The sequence below is a fragment of the Austrofundulus limnaeus genome, unplaced genomic scaffold (assembly GCF_001266775.1).
Source record: "Austrofundulus limnaeus strain Quisiro unplaced genomic scaffold, Austrofundulus_limnaeus-1.0 Scaffold994, whole genome shotgun sequence".
NCBI classification, from domain to species: Eukaryota; Metazoa; Chordata; class Actinopteri; order Cyprinodontiformes; family Rivulidae; genus Austrofundulus; species Austrofundulus limnaeus.
In genome coordinates, this window is record NW_013953396.1 from 60561 (window position 1) to 72884 (window position 12324).

At 38.4% G+C, this 12324-nt stretch overlaps 1 protein-coding gene across 1 annotated transcript in view; it reads right to left on the reverse strand.

The window, feature by feature from the left end:
• abcc9 (ATP-binding cassette, sub-family C (CFTR/MRP), member 9) overlaps window positions 1-12324 on the reverse strand; it is a 72323-nt gene that overhangs the window by 11301 nt on the left and 48698 nt on the right. Inside the window, exons 27-34 of the mRNA XM_014030065.1 lie at window positions 10539-10608; window positions 10239-10396; window positions 8326-8418; window positions 7669-7771; window positions 7461-7568; window positions 6394-6514; window positions 4974-5104; window positions 3390-3468 (exon numbers count right to left, since the gene is read on the reverse strand). Of these exons, the coding sequence (XP_013885519.1) occupies window positions 3390-3468; window positions 4974-5104; window positions 6394-6514; window positions 7461-7568; window positions 7669-7771; window positions 8326-8418; window positions 10239-10396; window positions 10539-10608 (863 nt within the window). The remainder of the gene's footprint in view (window positions 1-3389; window positions 3469-4973; window positions 5105-6393; window positions 6515-7460; window positions 7569-7668; window positions 7772-8325; window positions 8419-10238; window positions 10397-10538; window positions 10609-12324) is intronic.

Here is a 12324-nt window from a genome sequence, read left to right on the forward strand (position 1 = left end):
CTATATAACATTTTAGACACATTCTAGGCAGTTTATCAGCTAAAAAAAGTTAATTTTGGGGTAAGTTACTCTTTAAGCCTCAGCCATAGCAGTTTCATATGAAACATCACCACAAGCAGTACCAGTACACACTGCACWTACATGCCTGCAAATAACAAACCAAGGTGATTCTGTCCTATTGGACTCAACACCTGCACCATTTGTATATTCTAACATGAGATTGTACAATGTTACTACTGGGTCACAAATATAATTGCATTAAGATAGGTGTGTGAGGTTTACCTGGAACAGCAATGTTTCTACATTTAAGTCATATTTGAGAACTGGTGAATCTATGACAACCCAGTGYTGGAGATCCTGCAGTGTGTGCTAATAAAAAGGTGATGTTGTGCAGGTATTTTCTTAACCTCATATTCATCAATAATCAAAAGAAACCAAAGCAGAAACCCAAAAGTGTAACGGTGGCATTCAGACAAACTCAAGATTAAGCACCCAGTATGCTCCATCTAAACTGCCAAAATTGGATGAGATTGTTGAAGTTTMATGATGAAAATTGTGTGATTCTGTCTGCAGCGTAGACTCTTCTGCCCCTTCTTGTCACAAACTTTTCGACCCCACTCTTTGGGTCAGAAATTCRTGGGAGAGAAAAACGAATTTCGAACAACAACATGATGGCATTGTTGTTGGCTGTCTATCAACCATACTGACTTAGACTCTTCAACTAGTGCTGACAGAGTCAGGGACTTTTGAATTGGAGAATGTCAAAAGTTATGCTTTTTATAATGAATAAAAAATTGTTTGGAATTGCACAAATTCGCCTAAACAGTATCAAAAYGCTGCTGGAGTCAGTGGAAACAGTAGAGTAAATCACAGTATCGTCAGCATAGAAGTGAATTAAAAAGTCAAGGTAATATCTCACTGGGATGTGATTGTTGGAGTTTAGCTGAGAACTTGATTGTGAGAAAATGTAATTTTCCATTGCAGTTTCACTGACTGTGACTGCGGTACGGGTACAATTTTAAACGACAACAGGTGGATTTGAAACAGTTTCTCAAATCCTTGTTGGTGTGGGTTTTAGACCAAGTCATCAACATAACTTTTAAACACGTTTTACTTAAACTCATCAGTCCTGTTTTCCTGTTGAATTCATGTTTAAAGTCTAACCTCGGTGTAATGGAACAGAGAGGGTGCGCAGCACAGCTGAGTCAGAGGAGCTGATTCTCTGGTTTTTATTTCACTTCTTTAAAAGGAAACACTGCTGACACAAAGCTCTTAACTTATACTTGAATTACATAACCTCCAGTCTGTGCGTGTGAGCATATGGAAAAAGTGTTGCTGTAATCACATCTTTGAAGAATCTGTCCGAACGCTTTCATCATCCTTTAAGAGTAAAAACAGAAAATGACGACAACTTGGTTTTAAAGCACAGCAAATAAAGCAGCTTTATCACTACTGTCATGAAGAAATACGAGCTTAGTTTTTTCAACTATTTTTTTTATCCTGTGGTGTAAGGGTCTACTTCAGGTCCTTTAGGGAGTGAAGCGACACACACAAAGAACAAAAAGAGGGACCTGCACAAGTGTTTACACAAAGCTGAACAGTAAAGTGGGATAGTTTCTCCAGCATAAACATRCGTCACTATCAGACAAATAGAACAGATATTTAAAGGTGACACAGAACACCTTTTAAAGGAACATACGTGATTTCTTACCTGCAAGTTGAACTTTAGTTTGAACAAAAGTCACTTCAATAAATCAGGAACATTAGAGCAGAGTGTTTATTACACGTTTACTGGAGATGTCTATATTTGACGCTGAAAACTGTTTAAGAGGCTRTTATGGTTCTGCTTTAGATAATTTCCTGTTACTGTAATTGACTGTTTGGGACAAGACAATAAAAATGACTGCRTTTATAGCTTTTGGATCTGCCACATCAGTGTGAATCATTTAAAAAATCTTCCTCACCAAAGCCTTTAGAAAAATATTTTAGAAAAAGAGTTTATCACCTACAGTTTGACAGTGTTTGTCAATCAACTTTTCTTAAAGGGGGAATATCATGTAAAMTCAAMTTTTTTGAGCTTTATATCATGTTWTAATGTTATCCTCTCATCAAAAACATGCCCAGAGCCTTACTTTGACTCATTCATGTATGTTTGAGAAATCCTGTGCTGTCCTGAGGCAGCCAGGCAGGGGAGCAAATACAACTGGTTGGGACTAGAACCACCTTTTGGGATCAGCTCCTCCTCTGGGCTGTGTCTCCGAACCGAGCTTCCTCATCACAGAGCACACCTCCCCCACCCCCTCCAGCCCACCCYRTGACTCCTGCAGGCTATCAGCAGCAACAACTAGCCAACACCCRGTGAAACCRTGTCTGCTGAGCTCCTAATACTTCTTCTCAGTGGTTTGGATTGGCTGATTTCCCACAGAGGATCTCACCCACTTTCAAATTAAACCAATGGAAGACAAACAGCGGGTTTGCGTTAGTCCCACCAGTCTTCAACTGGAAGGAGATGAAGATGTGTGACACARGGTGAGTGACAGCCAWTTTAGCAGTTAGCATTAGCTTCACCCTTAGTTTGTATCTGTTTAGCGTTAGCAGAGCTAAGATTCTTGTTTAGCAGATTAGTGTTTAGTGAACCTAGCCTTTTGGTTAGCTGTGCCCACCACTGAAAGGTACACATACAGTACAATACAGTTTGGTACCAACATCTTCTACGTGCTCTACTAAAAAAACTGCTGGTGTCAGGGCATTCTTAAAATATTTACATACTAAAGTCAAACTATGCCAAAATATTTTGGTCTTTAACCAAATTCCAGAACCTAAGTAAAACACAAGAACAGTTGAAACATAGTAAAATTGAGTGTGGTAGCAGCTGGGACCCATTTGCATCACATATCCTAAGCTTTAGCAGGTTGGACAAGGTTACTGTTTAAAATGTTAATCATTTGGATTCTGTCAGTTACCTCATGAACCACTGGACCGAGTGTAAACAAAGTTTCAAGAAAAGAAAAAGAAAAAATAAAACATTGTATGCACATTGATGTCTGATTAACTTTTCAATATGGCCACCACTTCCAACTCACCTTAGAGAACACAAAAATGGCTATAACTTGGTTTCACAGCTGGTAATGTTTAAGTCCTTTGTTTGAATAGTGTCATTGAAAACATTACATGTTGCATTGTAGCAACTTAAAAAATGAAATTTGATAGGGTTGTCTTCATCACTAGGTCATGCAACAACAGATATTCAGTAAATTTTCCAAGAATTTGGAGTATGACCTAAAAATGTCTTGCATCATTGAAAAGACAGCAAGATAAATCAAAATGAGAAGAGTAGACTTAAAGGAAGGCAGAAAAGTGGCTCCTTCTTGACAAAGTGGCAGACCCACCTTCAAAAATATCCACCATRTTGAAAAAGGCCAACGACAGAGACGACTTCCCACTGCCCGTACGGCCACAGATCCCCACCTGACGAAGCAGCAGAAGAAGTTATAATCAATAAACTTCAGGTCACCTTGCATGGCTGTGAGATAAAACACACCTGGGTGATAACAGGGTGGCAGGTACATGTGGAAAACTCCAGTTTACAAGTTTTAGAAAAACAGAAGCATTAATAAAAAAATTAATAAATTAAAAAATCTACATTTAGACCTAATCCTCAGGCATCCTGTAAGATCTTATTTCAAACTATTGGTTAGTTTTACAATAGATAAGATATTCACCCATAATGCCTTAATCATATTCATAAAATCATTTGTATTCACACCCTCATGACAATACTTCAGTCACGTCTCCATGATCTTAGTCCACCTTTTCACTGGACATTTTATCCATTCTTCAWACAAACAGCTCTAGCTCCTTTAAGTTGGAYTGGCACCCCTTGTGTCTAAAAATCTGTATATCAAAACAAAGATTCTCAGTTGGACCATCCCAGGACTAGGCTTGAAGGCTTTGTTTTTCACAACAGAGTACAGGCATACTGTAAATCTGTGTAAAAAAAAGTTACCATGGTCTCTGTTATCTTCATGTCCTGCAGAGAATCGGCTGGTAATGTTAGTGATTCTTCAGTTTCTTTTATTTCATTATCACTTGTGTACTTGGCTGAACAGCAACTGTGTGTAAATGTATGGCAAGCCAGGAGTGACACAAAACATATAAACACACCTCTGCTTGATCATGTACAAGACTAATGAGGGTAACGTCGTGGGAGAAAAAAAACTGATGTCATGCCCTATAAATCTAAATTGATCAAATATTGACTTCATTATTTTAACCCAGCCCTTTCCAGGGCATTTAACCGTTTCTCCTTAAACCCCTGGAGTGTTGCTTCAAGAGTGTGTTTAAGGTTTTCATCCCTYTACAAGGTGAACCTGTAACTCTGACCKGTTTCTCAGTCCCTGCTGATGAAAACCTCCACACAGCATGATGCTGCCACCACCGTGCTTCACTGTGGGGRTAGTGAKTGCAGCATCAAAATGTGCTGGGTTTGAACCTGTTGCCCCTGATAGACAAAACCTTCTGTTGTAGCCTCATCTGATTTCTGAACCTTCTTCTACATATTTACAGAATCTCTTATAAGCCTTTTGGCAAATTTTCAATGATTATTAGTTTTAAAAACATGTTATTATCACTGTACCTACGATTTGTCTGTTTCACCAGAATGTAATTTGTATTCTGACTAAAGTTATATCTCACTAGTTATAGCTGCAATACACTGAGGTCCGACWTTCATTTCAACAGTGTGTGATTTACCATTTACTGCCCAATGTAGCTGTTGTCTGCTATATGAACAAAAACTGAAACTTAATGCATAAATGATACATAATCAATCGGGTTTAGATGTCACATTTTCTAATAGACATAATGCTTTTAGGCTTTTTTTTGATTTTTAGTAACAAAATTATATAATTTACTCAGGTTGTGATGGTGGTTCATGCTCCTTTCCACTCTCCTCACYGCATCGTGTTAATTACCTTCTGGCCTGGTTTGATGTAGGCGTTGACGTGTTTCAGCGCCGGTTTGAGAAAGGGATCATAGCGCACGCACAGGTCCTGGATCTTTATCTCACCATCCTGAGGCCAGTTCTCAAGGACCTGAGACGTGTCTGGAAGGAGAGAAAAATGCAGCAAAGGGGGTGGGTTTCACTCTGATTCCAATTCAACCGAACATTTTCTGTAAGTGTGAAAAGTACGTCACAAATGGCTGCTAAATGTGTCTTTTATGACAGATTAGCTTTTACTAAAGTTAGACCAAAAATGAGTGTAAAACTCCAGCAAAAACCAACATTTCTATAAAACCTAATAATAATTTGGATCTTTTTTTAATAAACGAAACTGGCAAAATGTCGACTATTGATTTAGAAATTGTGTAAGAAGTGCAAACAGAACAAGATTAAAACCATTAATGCTACTGCAGGTGGCTCATTAGGGTCACCATAATAACCACACCTGTGCCTCACCCCTGAGTGCACATTTAAGAAAACACRTAGACAGAAACGTTAGGCCTAAAGACAAAGAGCTACAAGTCATGTTAAAAATATTTCTGAATTATGAGAAACAKCAACGTCAAAATGTGGGTTTATCACTAGTTACTGCAATATTTAATATCACCCTTGCATGTTTTTGTAACACTGTGCAGTCCTAGTTTTTACACACACCTCCAAAAACTGATCTAGAACATCAAATTCAGCACAATAAACTAGTTTATTTGTAAAGAAATTAGGATTTGCTGCAACAATAAAACACCCTGTTGAAATCAATTTAAACTTTGTGTTTGGGTTTATATGATTTTGAAGTTTAGTTTAACAGAACTATGTTAAATCGGGGATTTCTGTTTCAGCRTTTACAGTAAGATTACATCCAAAGCTAAAATAAAAATCTGATTATTTCACTTAATACAAGTTATTTGAACACACTGTGCAAAGCATTTTAGATTTTGATGTATCTAAAACTTTATTTGTAGCGATCACTGGGACGTTATTTTTTCAGAAGGTGCAAAAACAGAAAAATGGGAAAATGGGAACAGCTTTAACTGGTCATGTTGGGATAAATTCAAAGCGTGTTTTCATAACTTCAGATCAGGTATTTTCCAGCTAAGATGTAATATCTGACATAAGAATTAGCAACTTTTACTTGTGAGACAGTAAACAGTGYCCGGTGCATTTTTATGAGTGGAATCTGTATTTGGGGTTAAATAAATCAATTAAAAAGTCTTGATAGGGACATTCCTAATTGTTTGGATGCAAACATTAGCATGATCRCTAAGCATAATAAGCTAATCTTACTGATGTTTCCAACTAGAACATAGTGAAGTTGAATGTGACATTATTCCCAGATCTGAGCTCTGATTTCCAGAGTAAATGGAATGCAGCCAATGAGAAGCAGCAGAGTTTACCCATAGACCCCTCGTAGTTCTCAGACCCTGTGCTGAGGAAGCTGTTGACCTTCTCCACAGCTGCCATCTGGACCTCCAGGTCGGCCATGTTCCTCACAACCCAGTTTAAGTAGTTAGTGACCTGCAAAGGGACAAACAAAATGTCTGGCTCATTTTTAATAAACTAAGAWAATATATGCTAACAGTCTGTCTTTAGAACTTCTAAACTAAACACTTCCTACTGGGAACAAAAAGACACTCACTGATATTTTGTTGGGCCATCTTTGGACAGAATGAGCCTTGAGCTGCTTCATCACATTTAAAATATTCTCAATGGGAATGAATCTGTGTTGCTTGGTGTCAAAAAAAGTTTAGAGGATTAATATTAGCTAATGCATTTTTTCACACCAATTTGACATTTTTGAGAAAAAGCTATTTTAAAAGACTGAAATAAAAATACAAAATAATATAAAAGCAGTCCAAGTTAGGCTAGTTTTTAGCTTAGCCTGGGGGAAGACTTCTGTCCTGTGCTTTAAACTACGCCTTTTTGACAACTCAATAAGAAAAGTCACTATTAGCTGTCSTAAAAGCTGCTAAATTCACTAATTACCATCATCACCTAATTTGCATATTAGGAAATATTCCCAATAATTGTGATTAAAGCTGTAGTAGAGATGTTATAGAAAAAGATAGTGGGTAAAAACCAGAGGTGTGTAGTAACGAAGTACATTTATAGCTCAGAAAGTACCTTATCAACAGACTTTTAATTCTTCTTTTGTGCTTTAATGTGTCGTTAATGTTGACATCACTGCCACCTACTGGTGCAGTATGGGAATTTCAGCATTTTTTTTTTTTTACTTTGGCTTTGGGAAAGTAAATTTCTTTTTAAATGAATTATATCAGCTCAAAAAAATATTTGTTGTAGTGTAGTTAGGTTAAGTATCGAATTCTGGCAAACACCCCAGAACCTACCCTAAAAGTMTTTTTTCCAAGACAGCTGGTTCACACAGAGTTTAGGAAGGACTCAGCACAGACTGAAACGTTCGTATGATGATGTACTAAAATAATAAACAGCCCAAAAGACTCACAGTGAGAGCGTATGTGAGGCCAAGGCCCACCAGGCCACTATTACTATTTGGTAAAATCCATATTGATGCTACAGCTGCTGTCAGCACAATCACCGCTCCCAGATAGTCCTGTAGACCAACAGGACAAAGAAGAAGTTTACAACTTTAGCTTTTAAAAGGGAAAGACAGTTTATGTTTTTATGCCAAGYTGCTTGGAGACGTTCCTCACCGTTCGGACCTCCAGCCAGCGGTTAGCGGCAGACAGAAACAGGTAGGCTGTGTTGTTGGTGTCAGTCAGCTCCAACATCCGCTGTTTAAATCGCGCCTCGTGTCTGAAACACATGTTTTATCAATCATTAGGGACCAAAAACTGGACGTGATGCAAACAGGAAGCAGAAACACAAAYACAAGCATATTTAAAAAAAAACGTTTTGATGCGTTTTAGTTTTATCTGAAGTTTTCTGCCTCAGAAACCAGACRGGGTTTCGAGGGGGACCACAGGGTAATGATACTGTGAACAATCCCCTGATTTACTGCCTGTGTGTGTTCCTGTTATTAACTTGTGTGTATGTGTTTTTCTTCCTCTCTTCCCCGAGGACCCCCCTCCTCTCCCCGACTCAAAGCGTGAGAGCTGTTTAAAGTTGGATAACAGCAACGATGGGAAAGAGTGTGACGACAGAAATATTAGACATGACTTCTGCTGATTTGACCCGTAATTAACAACGACTACAACAAGAGCWGGAAGAGACGCCTCAATCACAACACAGGCATTGTTGTTAATATTAACAACTCCATAACTCAAATTATGAAGACATCACAATAAAGACAGTTTTAAAAAACATYGTTTGAATACATGTTTAGATGATTGTGGAGATGCTTGATGTACCTGAATGCTCTGATGGTGGTCARACCTTCTGCAGTCTCAGAGAAGTGGCAGAGCAAAGGCAGCTGTGTTGAGTCGTCAAGGTCTTGGAGGTCCCTGAGAAGGGAAGAAAGGCATTTTTGTAAACAATTAGATGCACATTGATTTGTAGGCCACCCTTTCATTTCCTATTTTTGCTTCCACGCAGCACGACTTTCTTGTAATCCTTTAAAAATACAATAGACCCCCGAGAAGTCACAGTTCAGAKTTCACAGATTTTCCCTTCGAACCAGGGGTGGAGCCAGACTTTTTTATGCCAGGGGTGGCSAAGCGGGGACACAGAGAATTTGGCATCCTAGGCAARATTTTAGGTGGTGCCCCACCCCCRACCCCCCATTTTCCTTGCAGCCAATTTACACAYATTCACAAAAAAAATTACTGTATTTTCCTGACTATAATTCACACTTTTTTTCTTAGTTTGGCTGGTCATGTGAGAATCTTGTGAGGGACTGGCGAAAAAAATCAGGTTACTCTTACTGCACTGAATGAAATGAAGAAAAGTAATCACGTGATGTGGAATGAGATTGGTGAACTTAACGGTAACTTGCTTATTGGAAAGCATTGGACCCAGCTGGTTGTATTTGTATTGAGCGTAGAGCCGCCTCGCTATAWGCACCGGTGGAGATCAAAATATTTAAAACGTGTGAATCTTATTTTGGTTTATTTGCAACAATAACAACAATAGACTACACCAAACTTGAAGGAAAAGTACTGAACAATACAGTCGTTGCAAAAGATTCATATAAAGTTACTTTCATCTGTGCCATCCATCTGTGTTAAGGCTATTCGGGATTGCAGGAGCTATGTTCTGTGTTATTCCAGACTAAATGTCTGTTCTGATGTGATTTATTCTCCAGAACGGCTAAAGTATTGTCCAGAAAACACAGTAAGTAAATTTGTCTTTGATCACAAAAATGCACTATGGCACCATCTTTGAACTGACTTTAACTCCCAGCACTAGGACAAGGTGGGAACACATTGTTTATATTAGATTAAAAAAAACAGACTCTTGTAAACAAAGGCCACACTCACCCCTTTGTTGCGGTAACCTGCTGAAACCAGGTGGGAGGTAGGGTCTCCATTTTTTATTTTGTTTAAAACCTGAGCCTAAGCTCACACACTGATCGGACAATTTTTGTGGTGAGAAAATTAAGTTTGACCTTTTTGAATTTCTTTTTCAATTTAGCTTGGAAWTAAGAAAGGGGGACTTTGAGGAAAATGAATGAATGAATGAATGAATGAATGAATGAATGAATGAATGAATGAATGAATGAATGAATGAATGAATGATTTTATTTGTTCAGGACAGTGTGCAATTAAAACATAATTTGATACATTGCACCAGATTTAGCCTAAGGCTAATTTACATCTGTAGTCCCAGAAATAAAACTAGGTTGGTGGGTGGTGGTAACATTTTCAGCTAATAGATTTTTGGGAAACAACTAATTAGAGCCAAGATCCTAAATCCTGCCTGTTAAACTAAATAGGAACAAATTGTGTTTAGAAACCTTTTATACTTTAATAAAGGTCAGGGTTGAGGGAATTAAACAAACAAAAATCTCTGAAACTGGTCAGGTTCTGAACTGAAAATGGATAAAAACAGTCGCCAATGTCCAAAGAAAGTCTTTGAAAGACCTTCAAAATGGCTTGAGAAATACTGATCAAAACCACTTTAAAARTTCACAAGATAGTCTGTCTCCTGGGGATTTCCGTGAGGCACACTAAAGAAGCTCGCTAAGAATCAAAAATAACTTTTAAAGATGAGATTTTTCAAATCTTGCTGCAATAATATGCTGCTTTCTGTATCCAAATTAACAGTGCAAACAGTGCAAAGAAACAGTGCAAACACAAATGTAAAACCCCTGCTGTGAACTCACTTGGAAGCGACCCGGAAATACTTCTGAATGAAGTAGAAAGCCACAGAGAGGGGAACTAAGGCGACAAGAAATGCCGGTGTGATTATAGCTATGACCCCGATGGCAGTCAAACACAGAAGTGTGGATCTGGTCAAAGACTCCAGTGTTGGAGGGATGTGCTAAAAGAGAAAGAGTTGATGAAGTTAGAAAGACAACAACAACTAAAACAACTAACAACTGGTAAACCTACAACAATTACACTTTTTTACAACTGACTGGGCAACAAAATCTGTTAAAATATGCGTGTTTTTGTCCTTTTACCTGATCAATGATGTTTGTATCAGCTGAAAATCTGTTAAGGATCTGTCCCAAAGGAGTGATGTCAAAAAACCTGAGGATTTATCAAAAAGATGTTAAAAACAAATGTTTTGAATGAATTTTCAGCCCTAAACACAACACAAAACAACACAACACAACCATTTCTAAAATGTAAAGCGAGCTGTCGTAAAATTTTAACTGTGGTTCATTTGTGAGACAGATCCAGGTTTTACCCCCCAGTTTTGATTTAAATTTTTAGTCTTTCAGTTAACATTTCAATGGTAAACTTGACCTTTAGTTCCAGTCTTAAAAGACTTGTTTCTGCTGTATAGAAAGTATCATTTAAGAATTAAGTCAAATCTATTATTAAAAGAGTACCAGGGACAAGTTAGTTCCTGATATTATTTTATTAATAGATTTGACTTAATTCTTGAGAAGTTTAAATTACATGTTGGTCTAAATCTTGACTTCAGGGACCAAACGATTGCTTGGATTCAGGAGGAGCAGTGTGGCTTTCAGCCAGGTCGGGGACCAGATTTTTACCCATGCAGAGTTGCTGAAGGGGGTCATGGGAGTTTAACTGTCAAGTCCACATATGTCTTTTGGGTCTGGAAAAGGTTTATAACCATGTTCCCTGAGGCATTCTATCGGGGATGTTGAAGGATTATGGGGTGCTGGGTTCACTTTAGGGCCACCCAGTCCCTGTATAACCACCGTGAGAGCTGGGTCCTTATTTTGAGGCCCAGAGTGCAGGCTGGACTCTGTCAGGGCTGCCCTTTCTGTCCAGTCCTGTTTGTAGACGGGATCTCAAGATGTAGTCATGGAAAGGAAAATGTGTAGTTTCAGTTTGGGAACTTCAGGGTCTGAGTTCTGCTTTTTGCAGATGATGTGGTTCTGTTGGTATGTTCACTATGCACTGTTCCACAGCATTGTGTCGGACTTGTTGCACTTTTACGTGTAACAGGAGTTGTATTGGTCGTCTTGTCTGTCCACCTTGTCAAAACATAATACTGGTGCTTGACTTGTGGCTTGTTCAAAATCTCATTTATACCAGTGCTTGAGACATGAACCACTCACTGCAGTTTTCTTTAATACCAACATGTATTACAGTTAGGGGTGCACCGATAAATCRACAAGCTGCTTTATCTGCGCCAATTTCCTTACTTTTGGGAGATTGGAGATCAGAAGATTTGCGGAGAATTTAGGCTTTTCTACCTCTACGAAGGGCTGAAAATTTGCCACTATCCTCTTTTGCTCTTCTGTGAGCACTACCTAATATCAGTTAATACAAGTTTGTATTGTTTCAAGGGTATTGTTCAAAGTAAAAAATYGTATCGGCCAAAATTGGAATCGGCAGGTCAGAATTTTAAAAGATGGGTAATCGGCAAGAAAACTGGATTTGGTGCACCCCTAATTACGGCTGGTACAAGAAGAAGAGTATTGCACAGCAAGCACATTTTTCATGTGAAATCCTAACTTTAGCTTTATCTTATCCAAGCAGTACTTGACKTATGAAATATCTGTAGTGATTTTACTGTCATWGTCTGTATTCATTTTCCTTGGTTTTCCTAGTGTTTTCTATGTTCCCCTGTGTGTCTCTGCTCAGCTGCCCCACATTACCTTGATGATCACCCYCGTGTTTCTCCCCAGGTGTTTTCTGTTCATTCATTAGTTGTCAGTGTATTTAAGCCCTGTCCTGTCTCAGTCTTGTGTCGGGTCATTGGGCCTCATGCAAGAACATGTTCATATTCTTATCCTAAATTTCTCTTACTTTTGTTCGTACAAAGGG